The sequence below is a fragment of the Hyperolius riggenbachi genome, chromosome 5 (assembly GCF_040937935.1).
Source record: "Hyperolius riggenbachi isolate aHypRig1 chromosome 5, aHypRig1.pri, whole genome shotgun sequence".
Classification (NCBI taxonomy): Eukaryota; Metazoa; Chordata; class Amphibia; order Anura; family Hyperoliidae; genus Hyperolius; species Hyperolius riggenbachi.
Genome location: NC_090650.1, coordinates 416,059,629 through 416,083,976, shown reverse-complemented (window position 1 = coordinate 416,083,976; position 24,348 = coordinate 416,059,629). Strand labels below are relative to the sequence as shown.

General features: G+C 47.9%; 1 protein-coding gene across 2 annotated transcripts in view; it reads left to right on the top strand.

The window, feature by feature from the left end:
• The window catches only part of TMEM65 (transmembrane protein 65), a 128,054-nt gene that overhangs the window by 60,197 nt on the left and 43,509 nt on the right, over window positions 1-24,348 (top strand). The window contains exon 2 of one of the 2 annotated variants that reach the window (XM_068238003.1): window positions 424-507. The exons of the other annotated variant lie outside the window; for it this stretch is intronic. Within the exon in view, the coding sequence (XP_068094104.1) occupies window positions 424-507 (84 nt within the window). The remainder of the gene's footprint in view (window positions 1-423; window positions 508-24,348) is intronic. 2 annotated transcript variants of the gene reach the window in all.

Genomic DNA, 24,348 nt, shown 5'->3' with positions numbered 1-24,348 from the left:
CGCCTGTAATCATTGGGAACTGATAGGGTGACCGTTCTGGGCACAGGCCTCTACAGAAACATAGCCTGTCTACAGCTGACTAACGTGTACTGTTGCTGTGTGGAGGAGGCGTCTATAGATGCACTAGATCAGTGATGGCTAACCTTGGCACTCCAGCTGTGGTGGAACTACAAATCCCATGAGGCATTGCAATACTCTGACAGCTCTAAGCATAAATTGGAGAGGCAGGGGCATGATGGGATTTGTAGTTTTGTCACAGCTGAAGTGCCAAGGTTAGCCATCACTGTGCTAGATTCTCGGGAGGTTGGTGAGTAAAGCAAAAGGAACTTCAAGAAACTTTTATGCATTATAAAATTATCAGTTGTTGTTTTTGAGTGTTTTGGTCTCACAGGTATAAATCTGATCCTTGTGAATCCTTTCCAGCCTCTCGCTACCCTAAGACCCCTCCCTATGTGGTGCCGAAGCTGGGGGGCGAGCTAGCTGCAGTGGAGGAAGAGTCTCACTATGGTATGATGACAGCAGCCTGGAGTGATGCCGGTTGGCTTTAGCCCGATGCCGACAGATTTCATGCTTGGCATTTTATCCTCTCTGTTCTGCATGACTTGTACATGTCCAAGTTGTGTTTGTTTACTGAAGGAGAGTCAGAGAGTCTACCGAGTGCAGGGACTTTCAGAATTACATAAATATCGGACCTTTTTAGGTCCTGTGGAGTTGGCGTGTTTAGCAGGAGCATAGTGGAGCAGGGCAGCAGTAGCAGAGCAGGAAGTGGCTGGGGAGACATATGAAGGTGGAGCTGGAGTGTTTAGCAGGAGCAGAGTGGAGCAGGGAAGAAGCAGCAGAGCAGGAAGTGGATGGGGAGACATATGAAGGTGGAGTTGGAGTGATTAGCAGGAGCAGAATGGAGCAGGGCAGCAGCAGTAGCAGAGCAGGAAGTGGCTGGGAAGACATATGAAGGAGGAGTGGGAGTGATTAGCAGGAGCAGAGTGGAGCAGGGAAACAGCAGTAGCAGAGCAGGAAGTGGCTGGGAAGACATATGAAGGAGGAGTGGGAGTGTTTAGCAGGAGCAGAGTGGGGCAGGGGAGCAGTAGCAGAGCAGGAAGTGGCTGGAAAGACATATGAAGGAGGAGTGGGAGTGTTTAGCAGGAGCAGAGTGGGGCAGGGCAGCAGTAGCAGAGCAGGAAGTGGGTGGAGTTGGAGTGTTTAGCATGTTGTTACATTAAGCAGAAGACATTTTTTTTATCTGTCGTTTAAAGCTTACCTAAACTAGAAAAAAAAGGAAATGAAACTAACTCATTGGAGGCAAACTTTAGAGTATTTGGAAGCTCTTACAGCTTCCTGAATCTTCCATGTTCTCGTTTTTTTTTTTTTTCTTTTCTGACTGCCAGGCAATCAAATTATTATTTTTTTTTAGCCTTTTTCAACTGGGTATGTACGCATTCGCAAACCGCACATGCCTAGTAAATGGTAGAGCTTGTGCACGTCTTCATTCCTTTGTGCACAAGCAACACCATATACGTGAAAAGCACTGGGAATTACTTAGATGCATGTCTACACTGAGTAAGACATGGAGATGAATCAGCAGTGTATGAGTGGGCGGGGCCAGACTGCCCTCCTCTGGCAGTCGGGTTATGGAAGACGGCAAAGTCTTGGTGACAGGAAACAAAGACCTCCACAGCTTTTGATGGGAATAATAAGCAGAATTGTGTAGAAGTTGAGTGAAGATACTCATGGATCACATAAGATAGCATACAGAGTATTAGGATTAGGATGGTTCGACGGTGTTGCGTTACCCTGCGGGCTTCTAGTTCAGGTTTCCAGTACAAGGAAAGGAAAAAGACAGCGGATGAAGTCGCAGTTCAGTCAGTCTGCAATCCGGCACTGAATACTAACATTAATATTGCATGGCTGTTTTTCTGGCAACGTGAAATAATTGTAACAGCTATTAAAAATATGCATGCTGTGATTTGGAGCGTTTTTGCTGTGGGAACATAAGGTTTATGTTCCAGCATGGTGCTGTGTGACTTCTAGGGCACTGAAGGCTGGATTTGTTTTTTTGTATAGATGCCAAAACTCCTTTATGTAAAAAAAAATAAAAAATGTTCGTTTTCCACACTCTCTAGTACAGTGATGGCAAACCTTTTAAAGACCAAATGCCCAAACTGTGACCCAAAATTCACTTATTTATCATAGAGTGCTATCAAGGCAATTTATACTAAAAACTGCTTTTTTTAGTTAAGAAAAAAACACATACATTAAAGGCCACTCTACTTTTTAAAATGCAGCAATTACCACCATTTATGAAATGCAGCAATTAACCCTACGTATGAAATGCAGAAATTTCTTAAGCACGCCTCTGTCTCTGTTGCTGTTCCCAGCCAGAACGATAAGGTAACTCTCATGAGGTGTACAGGGTGGTATCAATGCGCAGTGAGGTGGCAGGTAAAAATATAGTCCTCTCTTTTTACCTGCCCACCTCTCTGCGCTGTACTAGACTGGAGGTTTTTAGAAGGGGGGAATTATTTATTTTAACAATGAGTTTAGAGAAAAATAAAGACAAACCTCCAAATCTGCAGTATGGTGGCAGCCAGCAGCTTGTGTGCACACAGAGAGGGCTCGGAGTGCCACCTCTGGCACACGTACCACATGTTCGCCTCCGTTGGTCTAGTGCAGGGCTTTTCAACCCTGTCCTCAAGTACCACCAACAGTGCATGTTTTGTGGAAATCCACAGAGGTAGTTAATCAGCTCTGCTGAGACACTAATTACCTCACCTGTGCATGTGTGTGGTTTTTTGCAAAACATGCACTGTTGGTGGTACTTGAGGACAGGGTTGGGAAGCCCTGTTCTAATGTGTCCGGTGATGTAATATCCACCAAATGTGTTCCCAGCATTGTAGTTCCACCCAGTTATTTGTTCCTAGGTGTATTTGATCCATAGTGTGACCCCTGCTTTCATCTTCAGTGTGTTGTAGCACTGCAGTTTTCCCCCAGAATAGTAGGGCTTCCTGCCTAGCATTCGTGAGAGCTGATAGGCATCATGGTTTAACCACTTAAGGACCACGGGATTTTTGAATCATCCGTGCTGCGTGGGCTCTCCAGCCCACAGCACCGATCAGACTCCCCCCCCCCCCCCCCCTTTTTTTCCCCGCTAGGGGGATGTCCTGCTGGGGGGCGGGGTCTGATTGATCGCCGCCGCTCCGTGTGGCCTTGCGGGGGGGGGGCTCCTCAAAGCCCCCCTCCGCAGCGATTTTCCTACCTCCCTCTCCTTCCCTCTGTCTGCTCCTCTCTATGGGCTGCGCAGGCCGGAAATCCGTCCTGCGCCACCTAGGATAGGCTTCAGCCTATCAGATGCCGGCGAACCCCGGCCAGTCAGAGGCCAGGGTTCGCCGATCTCCTTTACCGCGCTGCTGTGCAGCAGCGCCGTATTGATGTAAACAGCGGGGATTTCTTCCCCGTGTGTTTACGTTTAGCCTGCGAGCCGCGATCGGCGGCTCGCCGACTGTTCACGGAGACACCCTCCGTGAACTGACATGGTTTCCATGGAAACACCACTTTGACCTGCCGACGCCTATCGGCATTAGGAGGTCGTTAAGTGGTTAACCACTGACATTAACTGGGACCACAGTTTGACCAGTAACTTAGACTCTATTGTATCATTGAATTACCTGCACACTGCTGCACCACTCTTATGGAAACTTCTGAATCCAAGAAGAGTGGGAAGACATATGAAGGTGGAGTTGGAGTGTTTAGCAAGAGCAGAGTGAAGCATGGAAGAGGTAGCAGAGCAGGAAGTGGCTGGGGAGACATATAAAGGTGGAGTTTTAGTGTTTAGCAGGAGCAGAGTGGGGCAGGGCAACAGTAGCAGAGCATGATAAGTGCACAGATTAGCCTTGCTCCCCCACCCAACTAAAACCCCCCCACCCCTAGTACTAGAATAAAGACAGGACTGCTTCTTAGAGAATGGATTTTATTAAGGCCAAAGCAGCCCATCAATTCCTAATACAATAAATCTGTGTAATAATATAACAAGTAACCATAAACTGTAAACCTGCTAGGGTAAGAGCTCCGGGGTATTTTTCAAACCTAAACCACAACCTTCTCTGCAATGCAGCCTGCAATCTGCCGGCCCGCGCCGCATGGACCGGCTCAGGGACAGCTGCATGCACAATCCTTAAATTTCTCATAGTAGACACCCTTTGCAAACCTACAAACCCGAAGTGGGAGATTTTACTTACCCCCATCATTAATTGTGCCCAATTTCCGGAGCCCTACACCCCGCCAGCTGCAATGACATAACCACCACCAAAGCTATAACCAACCAACACCATGAAATAGGGAGGGTGGGTGGGAAACGCGTCCTACTGCCTCGGTGTCCCCGGCGCGTCTGCCTCCGCTGACGTCACTTCCTCCTAACCTTCCGCCGCTCCTTCCCCACTATTACGGCTCTACGCGCGGCAATACGAAAGGGGGCTAACCCCGCCCCCTCCCCTCTGCTACTATTAACCCTTTGCCTGACAATCTAGCCCTATCATGTGGCCCACCACTCAACCTGCTGCGCCGCTCGCTATGGGCCTGCTTGATAAGTGCACAGATTAGCCTTGCTCCCCCACCCAACTAAAACCCCCCCACCCCTAGTACTAGAATAAAGACAGGACTGCTTCTTAGAGAATGGATTTTATTAAGGCCAAAGCAGCCCATCAATTCCTAATACAATAAATCTGTGTAATAATATAACAAGTAACCATAAACTGTAAACCTGCTAGGGTAAGAGCTCCGGGGTATTTTTCAAACCTAAACCACAACCTTCTCTGCAATGCAGCCTGCAATCTGCCGGCCCGCGCCGCATGGACCGGCTCAGGGACAGCTGCATGCACAATCCTTAAATTTCTCATAGTAGACACCCTTTGCAAACCTACAAACCCGAAGTGGGAGATTTTACTTACCCCCATCATTAATTGTGCCCAATTTCCGGAGCCCTACACCCCGCCAACCCACACAGGCGTGAAACCTTACGCCTGTGAGGCCCCCAAATACAACGCCCTCTGTATGCCATCTGACAACGCTAACGCCCATAAGTCCATCCCTATATCCGTGAGGTGAACCCCATCCTTAACCAAAAAGGACTCTGTGTCGGTCTCCAGGTCTAAGTGTCGTACCGCCACCCCCCCGTTCCTAGTAACAAAGCGGGAAACCTCTCTGTTCAATTTCCTTCTGGCCCTATTCACCCGGTCTACCGATCTGGCCAACCTCCAGGTATTCCTGGCAATCACCTCTGACCATACAATAATCGTAGCCGGAAATTCAGCTCGGATCGCCATAAAGTCCGCTTTAATGTCCTTTATGATCTGCCTCGTGGTCCGAGCGGCCAAATCATTTCCCCCCACATGGAGGACTAGGACATCAGGGGCACGATCCCAATCCACGAACCGACGGAACTCCGGCAGCACTCCAGACCACATCATTCCAGGCACACCAATCCATCTTATGTCAGCCTGTGACCGAGGAAATCCCAGCTGTCGACCATCCGCTCTGACCCGTGCCCTCCTGGCACCTCGGGCCACGTATGAGTGACCCAAGATCCACACCAGACGCGGAGTTTCATCTGAAAAACAAAACAAAAAGCGAAAAACACCCATACCCAAGCACCACCATAATAATTATCATAGTTAAGGATTGACCCACACTCAAACCAGGTGCGGTCGTACATATGAGAGGAATCTTGCCGATTCCCACCGCCCAATCCTCTTTATGGTTCTGTCATCTAAGCCCCAACGCGCCGCTTCTGTAGCGGCCCCAATTCGGAAAGAATGGGAAGCGTATTCCAATGGCGGGGCTCCCACCCGCCCGAGGCCCTTCCGAAGAATTGCCACGAATTGAAATTTGGTCAACGGGGCCCCGTTCAAGTGGCAAAGAAACGACCCTCCGCCCACGGGGCGCGCCTGGGAAAACCTGCCCAGGACCTCCACCGGACACAGAGGGGAACCCTGTATGCGCTGTAGCGCAATAACCCGACCCTTACCGGACTGGTCCGTTTTGGATCTGCGCAGAAAAATCTCCACCGATCCTCCTGACAACACAACCTCTCCTTCCCTAATACGCGACGCTGTCCGCTTGTTGGGGCTCACTAGCTCACTCACCCGAAACGCCCCGAAAAAAGCTAAGACAAAAGCCGCCGTGAACAGCAACACTTCAAAACTTGAACTGCAAATTTCCGGTAATACCGATACGAGGGATGACAGAAGCTCAAACGTAATCGGGCGTCGCCCATCCCTCTTTACTGGTTTAGCTTTAAAACCACGTAACGCTAATTTTACCCGAAAATCCTTTGTAATGTCTACTTCGCCTCGTAGCTTGAATAGAAAGGCCAAAGCCGACACCTTTTTGGACATAGCCGAGGGTGACACCCCCGCCGCGCCATTTTGCACAATAAAATGAAAAAACTGACCCAGCCTATCCGACGTTGAGCTTCCCATTTCGGCAGACAGCGTATCCCATTGGTCCCAGACGGACGAGTATGATGACCAAGTTCCGTCAGACAAAGAATGAGCCATCCATCCTTCTATTTCCCGAACGGGACTTCCCACAAGTCCTGGGGGCAAGGAATTCCGGATAATGCTGCACCAGGGACGAGGCCTCTGAATCTTTGCCACTGAAAGCGAGAAAGCGCATCTGCTACGTCATTCTCGGTTCCAGGCAGATGCACCGCATATAAGAACATGTTAAGTCGCAGGCAGGTCAGCACCAAGTGTCGCAATAGCCGAATGACCGGAGGGGAAGATGCGGAGGCTTTGTTAATTGCCGTTACGACCCCCAAATTGTCACAGTTGAATTTAATCTTTTTGTTAGACAACCGGGCACCCCAAATTTGTACTGACACCACTATAGGAAACAGCTCTAGGAGCAACACATTTTTTGTGAAGCCCGCCCGTCTCCAGTCCTCCGGCCATTCCGCTGCGCTCCACTCTCCAGCGAAAAATGCCCCATAGCCATAGGCGCCCGAGGCGTCGGTGAAAAGTTCCAGATCAATGTTCTGGACGCCCTCCTCCAACCACACCGAGCGCCCATTGAATTCAGAGAGAAAAACCTGCCACATTCTCAAATCCGCTTTGTGTTCACTGTTCAAACGCACGTGATGGTTAGGCGATGAGATCCCTGTGGTTGCCCGTGCCAATTTTCTACAGAGGATTCTCCCCATGGGGATAATCCTGCACGCGAAATTTAATTTGCCTAATAGTGACTGGAGCGTGCGCAGGGTGACCTTCCTTTGCATCAACGCCTCACCTATAACCTTCTGCAAGTCCACAACCTTATCCTCTGGTAAGCGGCATTCCATTGCCATTGAATCTATGGTAATACCCAGAAATTTGATCACCGTCTGTGGCCCTTCTGTTTTGTCCTCGGCTAGGGGGATCCCAAAGCTGGCACAAGTCTGACGCATGGTCGCCAAAAGGTAAGCACACGTGGGAGAGTCGCTCTTGCCCATGAATAAGAAGTCGTCCAGGTAGTGTATAACCGAACCTACCCCGGACTCCTCCTTAACCACCCACTCCAGAAAGGAGCTAAATTTCTCGAAATACGAGCAAGATATAGAGCAACCCATTGGTAGGCAGCAATCGATGTAATAGCTGCCTTCCCAGAAGCAGCCCAAAAGATGGAAACTTTGCCTGTGAACCGGGAGCAACCGAAAAGCCGATTCAACGTCGGTTTTTGCCAGTAAGGTGCCGTGTCCCAAACGCCTGACCCACCGCACCGCCACATCGAAAGATGTGTAGGCTACTGTCACCTCCCCCGGATCGATCCCATCATTTACTGATCTCCCCCTGGGATGTGACAGATGGTGGATAAGGCGAAAGGCGCCGGGCTCCTTTTTGGGGACAATGCCTAACGGGGAAACAATTAAATTGTCCAAAGGAGGGGACGCAAAAGGCCCCGCCATCCTGCCCAGCCCGACCTCTTTTTGTAATTTAGCTGTTACTAATTCCGTAAAGCCAGCCACTGACTTTAGATTTCGGAAAGGGGGAAAAGAGCTAGGCGCTCCTGAACTGGGAATACGAAAACCTTCCGAAAACCCTTGGCGTAAGAATTCAGCCGCGTCGGTGTCCGGGTATCTATTTAGGTGCCGTTCCATCTTTCTGAGAATCACTGGGGTCCTCCCTCTTACCGGAAGACTCGCCGCCCCTATTTTTGCTCTGTTTGTAGCACCGGGAACCTGGATGCCCGCCCCCGCAATTTCCACATTCATGTTTAAAATGGCATGAACTCCCGAATTTGCATGTGTTGTCGTTGTACTTCCAACACACTCCTGGACGTTTGCTGGCCAGCTGCCCTGAACTGCTGGAGCCGCTGGCCCCCCCTTGAAAGGACTGTGATCCTTTACTCGCGGGGATCATCAGCTTCATCCAAAGGATGACATCCTTATGATCCCAGCGAATCTCGGGGCGAACCGCCTTACGTTGCCGAAACTCTTCGTCATAACGAAGCCATGCGTTGCCTCCGTATGACCTAAACGCTTCCCCAATGCTATCCTGGTAACCAAACAGCGCTGCGCAACAATCGGGTTGTTTATCCCCGATCACACTGGCCAATATGGCAAAAGCTTGTGACCAGTTCTGGTGAGTTCGTGGGATGAGCCTGTAACGCCTGCGCTCCTCCTCCTCCTTCTTGCTTTCGTCCGGCTTTCCTTTATCTAAGTTAAATTTGGAAAGCTGCAGCAAAGAAAAAATTTCGATGTATTCCCCTCTCCAAATTCTTTCTTTCACTTCTTTTTTGAGATGCGTGCCTAAAGGGGCCTCAAGACACAGATAAAGCTCGCTCTTCGCTGAGTCCGACAACCTCACCGAATCTACCTCCGTGCCGGCCGCAGCAGCGGACTCACCACGTGGCGTCGTGGCTGACGCCACCGAAGCTGCCACCACTGCCGCCGGAACCGAGGCCAGGACTGGCGCGGAATACGGACCCGGGGGTCCCGCTAGCGGGGCCGGAGCAATCCACGCGGACGCGGGAGGGGCAACGCTGTGGCCGCCACCCGCCTGCAAAGCCTCCCGAATCCCTAACAATAATGTATTTACAAAGGACAGGGCCGGGGACATGGCACAGTCCCTTGCCAGAGGCGCCGCTACCACCCCGACTTGGTCGGTTGGTACCAGGCCCCATGTACTCCCCGCATTATGCACAATAGGAAAAGCTGGAAATAAATTGCTCTCACCTGGCTGCACCGGACGCCCGTCCCGATCAGCCGATTCCCTGGGTTGATCCGTAGACTCCTCCTCCTCCGATTGTGAAGACTCCTCTTCGACTGGCGATGCTCCACCGGGCCCACTGGCGGGGTTGGCGGTGACCGACCCCCTGTGACCGCTGGACGACCTGCTGCTGGCTGGGGACTGTTGGCTCCGCGCTCCCGAGTTGCGCGAGCTGTTGCTTCCTGCGCTGCTTGAACTGCGGCCCGGCTGCTGGCCCGCGTTGCGCTTCTGGGGCGGTTTTCCTCTGCTGTTCTTTGCCTTGGCTTGCTGGACGTGGCGTTTGGCCTGAGCCTGTGATGACCCAGCCGCGACCCCAAGGTCGGCCCCCCGCCTGGAAGAGCGATGAGGCCCCTGCTGCGTATCTTTTTTCTTGGGCTGGGCTGCTTTTTTGGGGCCTGCTGGCGCGGGCTGTTGCGGATCCCCCAGCCCCGCGCCGTGTTGTTCGCTGCCCCCTTGCTCTCCGGACGTGCCTGGCTGTTCAGAGTCCCCTGCGCCTCCTGTTGCCACTTCGCTGGGCCGGCCCTTACTCTGCTTGGCCACCCGTTTTGAGGATGGAGCTGGCGGCGTGGATATGGGGCTGCCCGCGCGCCTGCTCTGCCGCGGGGACGCAGCGGGGCTCAGCCTGTCCGGCGGGCGGGTGGCCCGCGCACTAGTACGTGGTGCCGGTCCCGCTCCCATGGCTGACATTTGTATAGCCACCCACTGCGGGCCCCGGGATTCTGCCTCACTCCTCACCCTGCTCAGAAACTCCTCTATGTCCGCCATGACGCACTTCTTCTTCCGAGCAGAGGAGCGGAGAAAACGCGTCCTACTGCCTCTCTGTCCCCGGCGCGTCTGCCTCCGCTGACGTCACTTCCTCCTAACCTTCCGCCGCTCCTTCCCCACTATTACGGCTCTACGCGCGGCAATACGAAAGGGGGCTAACCCCGCCCCCTCCCCTCTGCTACTATTAACCCTTTGCCTGACAATCTAGCCCTATCATGTGGCCCACCACTCAACCTGCTGCGCCGCTCGCTATGGGCCTGCTGGAAGTGGCTGGGGAGGCATATAAAGGTGGAGTTGGAGTGTTTAGGTGGAGCAGACAGCAATAGAATAGCAGAAAGTGTGAACAATTGAAGGTTCATAAACAAAACTAGTAATGCAATGTAATTTGTACTATTTATGAGAAGAGAATTTGAACATAATACCTTGCATGGCTGCACTTACAGGTCTTCCTCACCCCTGGAGCAATTGGTTGGGTATTAAAGTGAACATGCCTTCTCTTCTCCCCCCCTCTCTCTCTCTCTCTCTCTCTCTCTCTCTCTCTCTCTCTCTCTCTCTCTCTCTCTCCTTTCCTCTCTCTCTCTAAAATCATTAGAATTCTTCTTCTCGTATCACTCAGGAATAATGGGAGTGAAAGCATTGCATATCTCACAGAGCTGACACCTGTGTACGGCTGTTCGGCACATCCTGTTGCTCTGGCTCAGACAGCGATCGATGCCGTTCTGCAATTAGCTATCCTTATCCTAGCAGCCGATCGGCAGTGAGATTTATGACTACTTTCATGTCGCCTCTGGAAAATCTGCTGTGAAGCTGCTAATTCCGGATCAATACAGCGACAAGTATTGTAATTAATGCTGTGTGCATTGCCCTGTGAGCCTCTGCTGGGGAGGCTGATGGATTTGCACAGGTGGCTGCCATGTATGGCTCATTGTCAGAGCAAAGCTGCTAGAATTGGATGGGCAGAAATGTCACGGAACTGAGGCTGTGTGCTAGTTACTCTCATCCTGCAGTGACCATAAATGAGCAATAAAAGCACTCTTGGGAAAAAAACTAAAGGGGTCCCCAGCCTGAAGTCGTATGGGTCCTCCTTGTCCCACCAAAACAGCTCTGACCCATTGAGTCAGGGACTTCATAAGACTTCACTCTGTGGTATCGGGCAGAAAGACGTTGGCTGTGCATCCTTGAAAGTGGCTGAAACTTCATATTAGCTGAAACAATTGGATGGCGTATCGCTCGAGGGTTGGGCGTTGTAAACACGCCTGACTTGAGTCAGCCGATAACGATTGCCTCAGCCGATTTAAGTCAAGTGTGTGTGTGAGGCTTTACACGTTAGGGCCGGTTCACACGAACGTCTGTGCTGCGTCTGCGTCTATAAGCAATCAACCGCTGACCGCCGAACGACATAAATCGTCATGTCGTTTGAACAGCGGCTGACAAAACTGTTTGCCTGCAGTTGTTAGCGTTCGAGTGAGCGTTCGTGTTCAACAGCGTTTGATAGTTAGACGCCTGTTTAAGAGGAAGTAGTCATAAAAGGGGCAGAACTATACTGTACCTGGAAGTGGAAATTCGTCATAGGTTTGTACTTCCTGTATTCCCGAGGGATATAGACATTTTGTCTTTGAGCTCTGGTAGTTTTCCCCAGGAATTGCGTTTTTCGCCTTCGATATGGATCAGCGTGAGGCTAGTCTGCTGCAGTGTTCTCCAGAGACACCTGCGCCATCTCTCCGTCCTTCTGTGTCCTTCTCACTAGAGGATTATGGTCCATTTCCTGTCAACACCCTTCCCTATGAATTCTGGTCCATTTCCTGTCAATAGCATACCTCCAGGACGCCTACAACCTTCAACACAACCGTTCTCGCGCTTTAGACGGCGATTGTACTCATTTACCGCTGACGTTTGTCAAACGCAGCCATCAATAGAAGTCGCATGAGGCTTCTGAAAGAACGCCATCAACCTCGACGCTGAAAAAAAACTCCCAAAACCGCTGACAGACGATACTAACATAAACGCTTTCATAGAAACCTATTACGAGCGGTTAAAACACGTCGTTTAAACGACCAAAAAAAAAAAACGACGGCAGACGTCCGTGTGAACTGGCCCTTACTGTCTCTCCTACAATGAACATCACCGCAGTGTTCCCCAACCCTGTCCTCAAGGCCCACCAACAGTGCATGTTTTGCAGAAAACCACAAACCTGCACAGGAGAGGTAATCAGTGTCTCAGCAGAGCTGATGAACTACCTTTGTGGATTTCCACAAAACATGCACTGTTGGTGGGCCCTGAGGACAGGGTTGGGGAACACTGAATAGAGAACAGGCTTACACAACTGTGTAAACTCTTCAGAGGGGGGGTGGGGGGTTCAATTACCTTCTGATCATAGTGCCCTTATCTTATCTGAAATGGGAGTTGTTTTGCATTTTTAGATAAGCTTGTTACTGTAGCTAAAAGAAAGACACCCCAGTCCCCACAATCCTGTTTCCACTGCACAGTTCAGCAAAGGCACCCAGACTAGGCAAAAGCAAAAATTAAAATAGGTCTCTTATTTTAGCAAAAAAAAAAAAAATATATCTCTCTCTCTCTCTCTCTCTCTCTCTCTCTCTCTCTCTCTCTCTCTCTCTCTCTCTCTCTCTCTCTCTCTCTCTCTCTCTCTCTCTCTCTCTCTCTCTGTATATGTGTATATATATATTTTTTTTTATTTATTTATATCACTAACACTTTTTTAGGTAATTTTTTTTTTTATTTGCATGGTTTTTATATTTTCATTAGCAGTTATGATATGCAGCGAGAGATGGGAACTCCACTGTGTGAATACTTTGCAACGGGATAGCACATTCAGAAATATGACTGATCTCCCCAATAAAAATAATGCAAAACTTAAATATTTGGGTGGAGTTGTCCTTTAAGATCAGAAGACACAGGTATCACCCTCGTGCGAAGTTACACCCCAGTGACTCATTGGCACTTGTAAATGTGGGATATTCATTTTCTGTTGAGCTGTGTGTTACGGATAAAACGACCTGCTCCATTAATAATAATTGCAGTGTGGAGTGCTGACGCAGCAGGCCGTGCTCGGGGTGTGCTCCAGTGTTTATCACTGCCGGGCCTTTCCCAGAAGCTGGGCAGCCAGGGGAACCTGCTAAGATGATTGCTTAAAGCAAACCTGAAGTGATTTAAAAAAAAAAAACTAAAAAAAATTAGTTACTTTTCTATGGAGAGGGAAGGCTCTGTAGTCTGACAGGAACTGGCACTTGCATACCTTATGTTTAACTATTTCAAGCAGTAAAAGAAAAAAGGAACACAGCATAGTTACCGTATACAGTGGAGGAAATAATTATTTGACCCCTCACTGATTTTGTAAGTTTGTCCAATGACAAAGAAATGAAAAGCATCAGAACAGTATCATTTCAATGGTAGGTTTATTTTAACAGTGGCAGATAGCACATCAAAAGGAAAATCGAAAAAAATAACCTTAAATAAAAGATAGCAACTGATTTGCATTTCATTGAGTGAAATAAGTTTTTGAACCCCTACCAACCATTAAGAGTTCTGGCTCCCACAGAGTGGTTAGACACTTCTACTCAATTAGTCACCCTCATTAAGGACACCTGTCTTAACTAGTCACCTGTATAAAAGACACCTGTCCACAGAATCAATCAATCAAGCAGACTCCAAACTCTCCAACATGGGAAAGACCAAAGAGCTGTCCAAGGATGTCAGAGACAAAATTGTAGACCTGCACAAGGCTGGAATGGGCTACAAAACCATTAGCAAGAAGCTGGGAGAGCAGGTGACAACTGTTGGTGCGATTGTTCAAAAATGGAAGGAGCACAAAATGACCATCAATCGACCTCGCTCTGGGGCTCCACGCAAGATCTCACCTCGTGGGGTGTCAATGGTTCTGAGAAAGGTGAAAAAGCATCCTAGAACTATATGGGAGGAGTTAGTGAATGACCTCAAATTAGCAGGGACCACAGTCACCAAGAAAACCATTGGAAACACATTACACCGCAATGGATTAAAATCCTGCAGGGCTCACAAGGTCCCCCTGCTCAAGAAGGCACATGTGCAGGCCTGTCTGAAGTTTGCCAATGAACACCTGAATGATTGTGTGAGTGACTGGGAGAAGGTGCTGTGGTCTGATGAGACCAAAATAGAGCTCTTTGGCATTAACTCAACTCGCTGTGTTTGGAGGAAGAAAAATGCTGCCTATGACAGCCAAAACACCGTCCCCACCGTCAAGCATGGGGGTGGAAACATTTTGCTTTGGGGGTGTCTTTCTGCCAAGGGCACAGGACAACTTAATCGCATTAACGGGAAAATGGACGGAGCCATGTATCGTGAAATCCTGAACGACAACCTCCTTCCCTCTGCCAGGAAACTGAAAATGGGTCGTGGATGGGTGTTCCAGCACGACAATGACCCAAAACATACAGCAAAGGCAACAAAAGAGTGGCTCAAGAAGAAGCACATTAAGGTCATGGAGTGGCCTAGTCAGTCTCCGGACCTTAATCCAATAGAAAACCTATGGAGGGAGCTCAAGCTCAGAGTTGCACAGAGACAGCCTCGAAACCTTAGGGATTTAGAGATGATCTGCAAAGAGGAGTGGACCAACATTCCTCCTAAAATGTGTGCAAACTTGGTCATCAATTACAAGAAACGTTTGACCTCTGTGCTTGCAAACAAGGGTTTTTCCACTAAGTATTAAGTCTTTTATTGTTAGAGGGTTCAAAAACTTATTTCACTCAATGAAATGCAAATCAGTTGTTATCTTTTATTTAAGGTTATTTTTTCGATTTTCTTTTTGATGTGCTATCTGCCACTGTTAAAATAAACCTACCATTGAAATTATACTGTTCTAAGACTTTTCATTTCTTTGTCATTGGACAAACTTACAAAATCAGTGAGGGGTCAAATAATTATTTCCTCCACTGTATACTCGAATACAAGTCGACCTTGTATATAAGTCGACTCCAATATTCAACCCTCTTAAGTTGGAAAGTTTTTTTTTTTATTGACTCAAGTATAAGTCTATCCAGCAAAGTTAACAGCTGCACTTGGGGACTAGGAGGGGTTCATGACTGCACTGCATACAGTATTGCAGCCATTTACACAGCAAAGCATTTCCCCCCTGCCCCTTTCCTTGTTAATTGTTGTGGCCAGGACTTTCAGACCTGTGTTTTCTTGGCATTTCCTTTCCTCAAAGTATCACTTACCACAGGTTAAATTGCTGCAAATGGGAATGTCACTATTAGTACACACATTACTCAGTGTGCTCAGTGTTCCCAGTGACTCGTGTATAAGTCGACCCCTATACTTTTATGAAGAGAATTGGACCTAAATTTCTAGACTTGTACTCAAGTATATACAGTATTTGTATGTTTGGCACTGTACATACACATGTCTACCTCGTCATGTCACATGTCGCCTCGGTTGTCCTTTAAAGAGACTCTGAAGCGAGAATAAATCTCGCTTCAGAGCTCATAGTTAGCAAGGGCATGTGTACCCCTGCTAAACCGCCGCTATCACGCCGCTAAACGGGGGTCCCTTCACCCCCACATGCCCCTGCTATCTATGAGGTCTGAAGCGAGATTTATTCTCGCTTCAGACTCTTTAAGGCAGTTATCTATTAGTTAGGAAATATATGGAGTCCCACACACAGATAAGTGGTTATAATGCAGACAGAGGCAGTCCAGCGCTCGCTAGCAGATGGAGAGCCGCAGTCATTACAGCGCTCAGTCCTGTGTACAATGCTCTCCGATATTAATCACATCTCGCACTGTGCAAGTGGGTCAGAGAAATCCTGACGCCTGTCCAATTCCATTATCTCTCCTCTCCGGGTGCTCCGAGTTCCTGATTTCTCTGTAATGGTTTAGTAGCACCTGCTCCAGTGTTACAGGAATCAGGCTTTGTGTCCGGGGTTACAGTTGAACTTTAGCCATTGACCACACACGATACAATTTGCAGATTAATAGTTTACGAGCGATTCTTCATATGAACGATCAGAAATGATCGTTTGGGACCACTAATGGACAAAATCTCCCAAAACCCACGGCTGCGCTCCCGTGCAAGCACAAGTGTGGCTGCACTGTGCAGGATGGCCACGCATGCGCAATAGGATGAGCCCGTTCCATGCTAGTTTGCAAGCGCGATCCATCTTAAAGATGGGTTTTCTGGAGCCAGAGGCTCTCTATCCCAAGGTAAGTACCCACATTGGACACTTTTTCCCTTCAGTCCTAGATCGGGAATAATTTGCAATGTACAAAGTTTTAGTGCATGACACAAACCTTTTTGCATTATTATTTTTTTTTTATGTTTTACCTTGCTAGCTAGCTTTGTCTAGCTGTTTTTTTTTTTGTTTTTTTTGTTTCTGTTTTTTGTATCAATGTCAGATGCTGCGTGCCTGAGGTGCCTAGGTTCCTCACATGAGGTAGTCAAGGAGGGCTGGCCTTTCCCTCTAAGCACAGATCTGACTCCTCCTACCTTCTTCCTGTGCTAGACAAGAGAGAGCAGAGTAAGCAAGCTCATGCAGGTCAGGTGATGGCTCTGTGCTGGAGAAGCAACTTCCAACATGCTGGGTACTCCATCCTCTTGCAGAGATATCATACGGCTCCCTTTGGTTCGCTTTTACAAAGGGAGCAGCTGAATTCGAACATTGTATTAGTTATTTCATGCTCCCCATTCTGCTAACCATGAGAAATCTGGGCAGGTATACCAGGACTTTAAAGTGTGCCGGAAGGGAAAAAAGTACCTCAAATGAGTACTTCTCAAAAAAGCAGTAGAGTGTTGTACTCAAAAAAAGGGGAGCCTCTGAATATCCCAGAGGCTTTCTCGTCCCCCTCCCTCCACCTATCCAGTGCTGCGCCACACACACCCCTGAAGTTATTCAAAAAAAGCTTGTTGGAGAATGTGTGCGGCTGTGCTCCCAACCATGCAGGAGTGTGCAGGACTCTTTTGCAGTGGCACGGAGCTGATTGGGCTCAACTTTTTCAGCTGAGCCTGAGCAACTCCGTACTATTGCACAGGTGCAAGGCATCCTGTGCTGTGCTGCCGTGCTTGTACATGGACAATAGAAAGGCCACAAACTTCCAGATGGTCCCAGTGCTGGATAGATGGTCTGGAGGAGGATGTGGGAAGCTTCTGGAGGATCCAGAGGTTTCCCTCTACTATATCACATTCCCTTCTCTCTGAACTGACAGCAAATCTGCTGAAATCTGACGGCAGTGTGAGCTATGAGGGGAGGGGAATTCCCTCACAGTGCATCTGTTAACCCTGTGTTAGAGAGAAAGTCCTATGTCCTGTGTCTCTCACTGAAGTGTGTGAAGAGAGCAGAGGAAATGTAACTTGTTATAAACATTTGTAATTGTCTGTGACACCACAGCTTTTCATACTTGCTTTCAGAGAAAAATACTCTGTAGTCTGATATACAAAAAAAAACAACACTGGCTGTGCATTGAAGCAGACACTCCTTTTGAGAATGATTTGTTCCAATAGAGCTAAATCCTACACACAATGAATTAAAGCTTATGCCTTTTGATATTTAGCAGGAAAAGTAGGAAAATGTTTAAACAGCTACTTAGTCATTATTTGTACATTGTTATTTTTGAACACTTGGTTTGATAGTGTTCTTTTAAAGAGGAGCTGTTAGGTATAAGGTCTCAGAGAAAATAAACACATATATCAGTAGCTAAAGATTGGCTGTACTTACATTACATATGCATTTCACTGTCCACGTTTGTACTTCACAGAATTTTTTTATAGTATATGCAGAGATTGATGCTCCTGACAGCTCATGGAAGGTTCCATGTTTTTCTGTCAAATGTGTCGTCATGTCCTGCCTGCTTCCTGATCACAGGAAAGCTCGTACTGAATAACACAGTGTGCAGTGAATATTAATGAGCCATGTGGCTAGGAACAATAGCTGACTCCTGCAGTGTACTCTGCCCGGAGATTTATCAGTGCTACGCGCTGGACTGATTACAAGCTGCTGTAACGTCTCATTAGCAGCCGAGGGGAGGGCCCCAGAATGCTTTGCAGTATAGTATGCGGCTTGCGTCCTCTTAGGTCTAACAGCTTTTCTGATAAGCACACATCAAAGGTAAGAGAGATTTTTATCTTCACTAATGCCTTTTTGGCTTCCTTCTAAACGGTTTAACACAGGAGAATAGAGGTTTAAATTAGCTTCTGCAGCCTGACAGTTACTCTTTAAGTATCAAACGTCTGCCCTACTAATACTTACATGTTTACTTGAAATATTTCCTGTAGAGGATTAAGTGAAACTGAACCAGTGGTAAAGTTTGCTTTCACTACTAGGGCTGTGCAGTCCACAATTATCATTATTATTTAGTATTTATATAGCGCCAACATCACACGTGCTGAATGGCGGCATGTGAGGTACAAACGGAGGATCTAGAAGAAGAGGCAGAGTGCGGTGGGCGACATAGGACAGGTAATGTGTAAATGCACACCGGGAGGGGAATGTTGGGCACATTTATACACTAGGGGAGCAGCGGCAGACGCAGACGATTTTCGAGAGATTTCATGCTGAAATTGATCAGGAATTGGCTTGCAGTGTATGGGCAGCTAACAATTCTCTCTCTAATCAGATTCATAGAAGATCTGTCTCTTGGTCGACTCTGCCTATCATCACTAACTGTATGGCTACTGTAACTCCCATCCCGGCTAAAATCTAAAGGGGCCATACACTAGGCGACCAACCAATCGATCATCCAATTCGATTATTATAATCGAATTGTATGAAAATTGGTGCTGCCAAGTGCATGCCCGACCGACAAAGCGACCAATTTCGGGAAATAAATTGGCCACACAGTAGATCGCGCATGTTGGAAAATTTTGGGCCGAGGTTGGTTGGTTGGTCGGGTGCGCGGCGGTACGGCGGCCGAATTGCAAACGAGCGTTGAGACGACGAAACCCCCGCCACTGCCGCCGCAATGTGTAAATGTATGCAGTGCACTTTTTTGTAGGTAAGCATTCATCTGTTTTTAAGTAGCGCTGTTCATTTCTTTGCTATGTTTGATTTAATTCTGGTCAGCTGCTCCCACTTGTTAGTTTTTCTTTGGTGTATATGCAGAGCCTCTGTTTGGGTTCAAGGTGCGTTTGTAGTCTCTGGGGGGGGCTCAGCGCATCTCTGAGCTGAGGCCATTCGGAGGCGGCCTGGTGATGCGCTGATCCCACTTTTTCTGCGCAATTCTTAATTTTACTGGTAGCGCGCCCAGGCTATGCATATGCATAGGTAGGATTTAGTTAGTGTTAGGTCCCCTCCCATGGAGGAAAGACTTCTTCGACAGTGGGAGGGACGAGTACCTAACAAATTGCATGCAAGGTGTTAGTGGAAACTAACATCCTCCAAGTGGTAGACAGGTTGTATGTGTGCTCATTGTGTATTTGTATCCCATGAGTGGGGTCTGCACTTTTTTGCAGGTAAGCACTCATCTGTTTTTAAGTAGCGCTGTTCATTTCTTTGCTGCATTTATACATTACCTGTCCGGTGTCAGCCTCCACGCGGTTTCCATCCATCTCCGGGTTCCGTGTGCACGCCGGCGGCGCTCTGACATCACGAAGGCACATAGCGGCTGACGTCAGACGCTATGCGCCGCTAGCGTGTATGCGGCTTAGATGGACGGATGGACCCGGCGAGCTGCTACAGGACAGGTAATGTATAAATGCACTACATTACATACATTTCTACATTTTGGGGGAAGCGGCGGGGCGGATGCGGCGGCTCAGCCGATTCCCTAATGATTTCATGCTGAAATCAGACGGGAATCGGCCTGTAGTGAATGGGCAGATTTGATTAGAGATACATTTGTCTCTTGGTCGAATCTGCCCATATTCGCTCTAATGTATGGGCATTGTTTATAAACTTGATTACCAAGCCTGTTCCTCTGTGCTGCATCCTCCTTTCTCTGCACCCTGCCACATCCATCCCTATATTTTGCATTCTACTTTTTCCCATCTTGTAGATTGGAAGCTCTGTTGGACAGTCACCTTCACCTCTTGTATTAATAGTTTGTAAGGAAGTTTGCGGAAAATCTTCACCTGCTTTCACTTTACATCGCTATGTAATATGTTACACCTTAAAAAAGTAGAATAAAAGGATTAGGGGGGACTCCGGACTGCCCTGTGTCACACATAGACCAGATATTGCTGGGATGTGATGTACCTATGAGAGCTTGGCAGCTTTCCCTGTATCTAATTGGCTTGTCTCCGGCTATAATCTACGATGTGCGAACCTTTCTATTGACGTGTCAGCAGAATATGCGGCATCCCTTGTCAGCGGTTCGCCACCACCGCCGCGGCTGTACTTGTAGGCCGGCTGCCCCGTGACAAAGCAGTTTTATGTGCAGACAGAGGCAGGATAATGGAAGCAATAGATCATCTGATAACTCCGCGTGTTCTGTGATGGCCGGAGAAATGGCCGTACGGGGGATGAGAGGCCGCGATTATTAATTGAAGATGACATCAGACGATAGCTGCGTCATCCCCAACTTTACACAGCACTAAATGCTCTTTCCTTTTTCTAAAGGGAGCCACCTAGCCAAAACCGATACCGTATTTTTCAGGAAATGCTTCCTATTTGGGGTATTCCATTTCACTTGTTTTTAAATATTGATTTTTTTTTTTTAATAGGTCTGATTTGCATTTGAAATAGCTCTGGGTCTTAGTCATTGAATTAAAACACTGACTTTATAACATTGGTGTATAAATATTTGGACCTTCTGCTGTCCTCCCCCAAAATCACCTCCTCGCATTCACGTATACAAGATTTCTCACGCGCCTCATCCCTCCTCTGGAATCCCCTTCTAAAACACATCCATTACTCTCCAACCTTTGAAATCTTCATAGACAAGCAAGGGGACGATCTAAATCTATCTTTACTTGCCTAGAAGTCACGTGTGTCCCTTGCTGCAGCTTCAGTCTTTACCCAGATCCCGCTGGCAACCTCTGAAGTATCACCTGCGCAGTACGTTCCCGGGGACGTGGGCGCACACCTGCGTATGCGCGAAACATGTCAACCCATCGGGGGTTGGCGATACTTCAGAGGCTGCCAGCGGTAACTGGGTGAAGACCGGAGCTGTGCCGAGTTACACAAATAACCAGGGCTGTGGAGTCGGAGTCGTGGAGTCGGGCAATTTTGGGTGCCTGGAGTCGGAGTCGGGAAAAAATGCACCGACTCCGACTCCTAATGAATTTGTAACTGTAATTAAAATAGAAGATATGATAAAATGTTCTATTTCTCAGATAATAGTCATTAAAAGTAATGTATATATACAGTATAAATACAGTAATAGCTGTGCTTAGTCCACAAAAATGAAATAAACCAATCAAAATTAGTTACTTGTGCTGCTTCAATAAAGCAGTCCCCGTATTTTTAAGGTCAGATATACATATCTGATTGTGACTGTATATATGATGTGTACACAGGAATCTCTTATATATACTAAATAACATCTATGCTGTAAGTATAAAGCCTGATGTGTAGCCGTGTCACTAATAGAAATGGTCAAAGAGATGAAAATAATTCTGCATTGATGCTGATTTATGCAAATGTATGCACTCCCTTTGCTGATGAAATCAAATAATTTGATATGTTATTAAAATTTGGTTTGGTGACTACAAATTAAAGGGTAACTGAGACGGATGAAAAGTAAAGTTTTATACATACCTGGGTCTTCCTCCAGCCCCCTTCAGGCTAATCAGTCCCTCGCTGTCCTCCACCACCCGGATCTTCTGCTATGAGTCCTGGTAATTCAGCCAGTCAGCGCTGTCCAGCCGCATGCCGCTCCCACAGCCAGGAACATTCTGCACCTGCGCAATAGTGCTGCACAGGTGTAGTATGCTCCTGGCGGCGGAGTGTGTGCATGCGCACTACGCCTGACTGGCTCAAGTACCTGGACTCATAGCAGAAGATCCAGGTGGTGGAGGAGGACAACGAGGGACTGATTATCCTGAAGGCGGCTGGAGGAAGCCCCAGGTATGTATAAAACTTTAATTTCATCTGTCTCAGGTTTACTTTGTTACACAGTAGTACTATACTCTACATATGCACTCCCCACAGAGCTGCAGGGAATCCACTGAGAATGTTGTGCACATTGAACACAGAGGTGTTGTCTGTTTACAATCTCCTTCTTTCCCTGCAGAGTACCTGCACATCATTCTTACATGTACCCACACTTACATTGCCTAGGGCCTGATAGATGTTCTTTGTTCCGGTTTGTACCTTTTACAAGTACTCTTACCAAGGACTAGTTTTAGTCTAAAAGGAATAAATATAGTAGTCTACATATCCTTCTCACTTCAGTTGTCTTGTAAAATTCCTAAGCGTTGGCAGTTAAGAGACGAATTTCATGTTACATACTTTTAATCAACAAAATTGTAATATGCAAATTAGAGGAGTCGGAGTCGTGGAGTCGGAGTCGGTGGAATCCTAAACTGAGGAGTCGGAGTCGGTGGATTTTTGGACCGACTCCACAGCCCTGCAAATAACGTCTAGGGGCTGGAAGAACCCCCAAGTATCGTAAGTAAAAGTTTTATTTTGTCGCCTCGCTTGTCCTATAAGTACTCCCTTTACGACAAGCATACGCTTTAACTTAGGCTGCTTCCCCTTCAAACTCTGGTCAAGTTGTGCTTCTTACTAAATATAACCTAAAAACAAGGGCCGTGCAGAGGATCTTTAGTGTGTGCGTGTGGTGGTGGTGGTGGTGGTGGTGGGGGGGGGCTGTCTGTTGCAATCCTTTCAAGAGTAAGTCCTGGGGGAAGGAGCTGAAGTTAGTTGGTCACATGACTAAAGGGGGTGCCTGGGCACCCAGAGGGCCCTCCCTTCCATGTGCCTGCTAATTTTTGGGTGCCTGCAGTTGGTGTCTTGAGTCGGTGGTTTCTTAAACTGGGAGGTCAGAGTCTGATGAACTTTATAACCACTCCATTGCAATGCAAGGGCTGTGGAGTCTGAAATCGGAGCTATTTTGGGTACCTGGAGGGAAACTGAAATGAAATGTTTAGCAAAATGAAGCACTGTTGTACCTCAGTATTTGGCTTGCATGGAGCGGTCTCCTTATCAGCACTGAGCACCAGGCCTGCATAAAGCAGCATTCAGTTCATTACAGAGAATAACTCCAGCATGACAGGAGTTAATGTGATAAGCTGTGCTGACCAGCTGTCTGTCGGCATCATTTCACATGGAAGTAAAACGCTGACACAGGCTGCCGCCGAGCTCTGTACGGCGCTCCTCCAGTCACAGAAACATCTACAAGATGCAGGCCGCAAATAATGCAGCGCTAGACGTCAACAGTCAACCGCTAATGAGGCCCGCTGACAAGTACCTGAAAGAACGAGGCCTGCGTCGCCCATGGCAACCAGCCACTATAATTATTTATTAACAATAAAAAGCAACAAACGGCACTAATTGGGGAATATCGGTAGAAATATGTAAAGTGACGATCTGTGGGGGGAAACAATCCTAATAGGAGATCTCTGCACACGGTAAAGGCATTGTTGATACAATTAAGTCCATAAAGCCCAACGTATAGAACCTGCAGATGAGACTCAGATAAACAAACATAAATGCACAAAAATGGTATCGGCGTGTACTGGTATGTGGTATCGGCGTGTACTGGTATGTGGTATCGGCATGCGCATTTATATCCGTGCAAACTAGGCAGCAGAGCTGAACTGGTCTCTGGAATCCAGAAACTGTCAGGGGTGCGGTTAAGATTTTGTGGCCCGAAACGGCACATAACTTGTAGCTCTCCCTCTCCCATGTCCGAGGCCCCTTCTTCCATTATAATAGTGGCCACTTTAAGAGAGGAGAGCAGCGCCTAGTAACTGTGCTGCACACTTCAAATGCAGGAAATGATCAATGACATCACTTCCGCATCTGCTGTGTCCCTACGCTGCTCTCCCCTCTATTAACACTGTTGCTGGTCTGAGGTCTATGTGTGAGTGATGGGGAGGCAGCAGCAACCATACAAGTCCCAGACAGGTGGCCCTGGCAGCAGGGGAGGCTCCTGCTGTGTGTGAGGCCCCAAGCAGCCGCTTGGTTCTCCTGGGCGTAGCAGTATCCCTGCCAACTACGGTAGCATGGTTGGCCCTGGCTTAGCAGCCATTTTGTTTAGTACCTTCGCTTCCTCAGAGGAAAACCCGTAACTGCAGCTAGGCTGTGTCTGCCCTTGCACTCCGTCTTTTCAATGCACTATTTGTTATAGCTTTGGAGTTTTTAGTTTGCCAATTTGGATGAGATAAATGGCATCCAGAGACGGCTGATGTGCTGTAATCAGAGTCTGGAATGAAGGCTCTCCTGATGACAGAACATTAGCTCGGCGCTGCAGTGATGGAG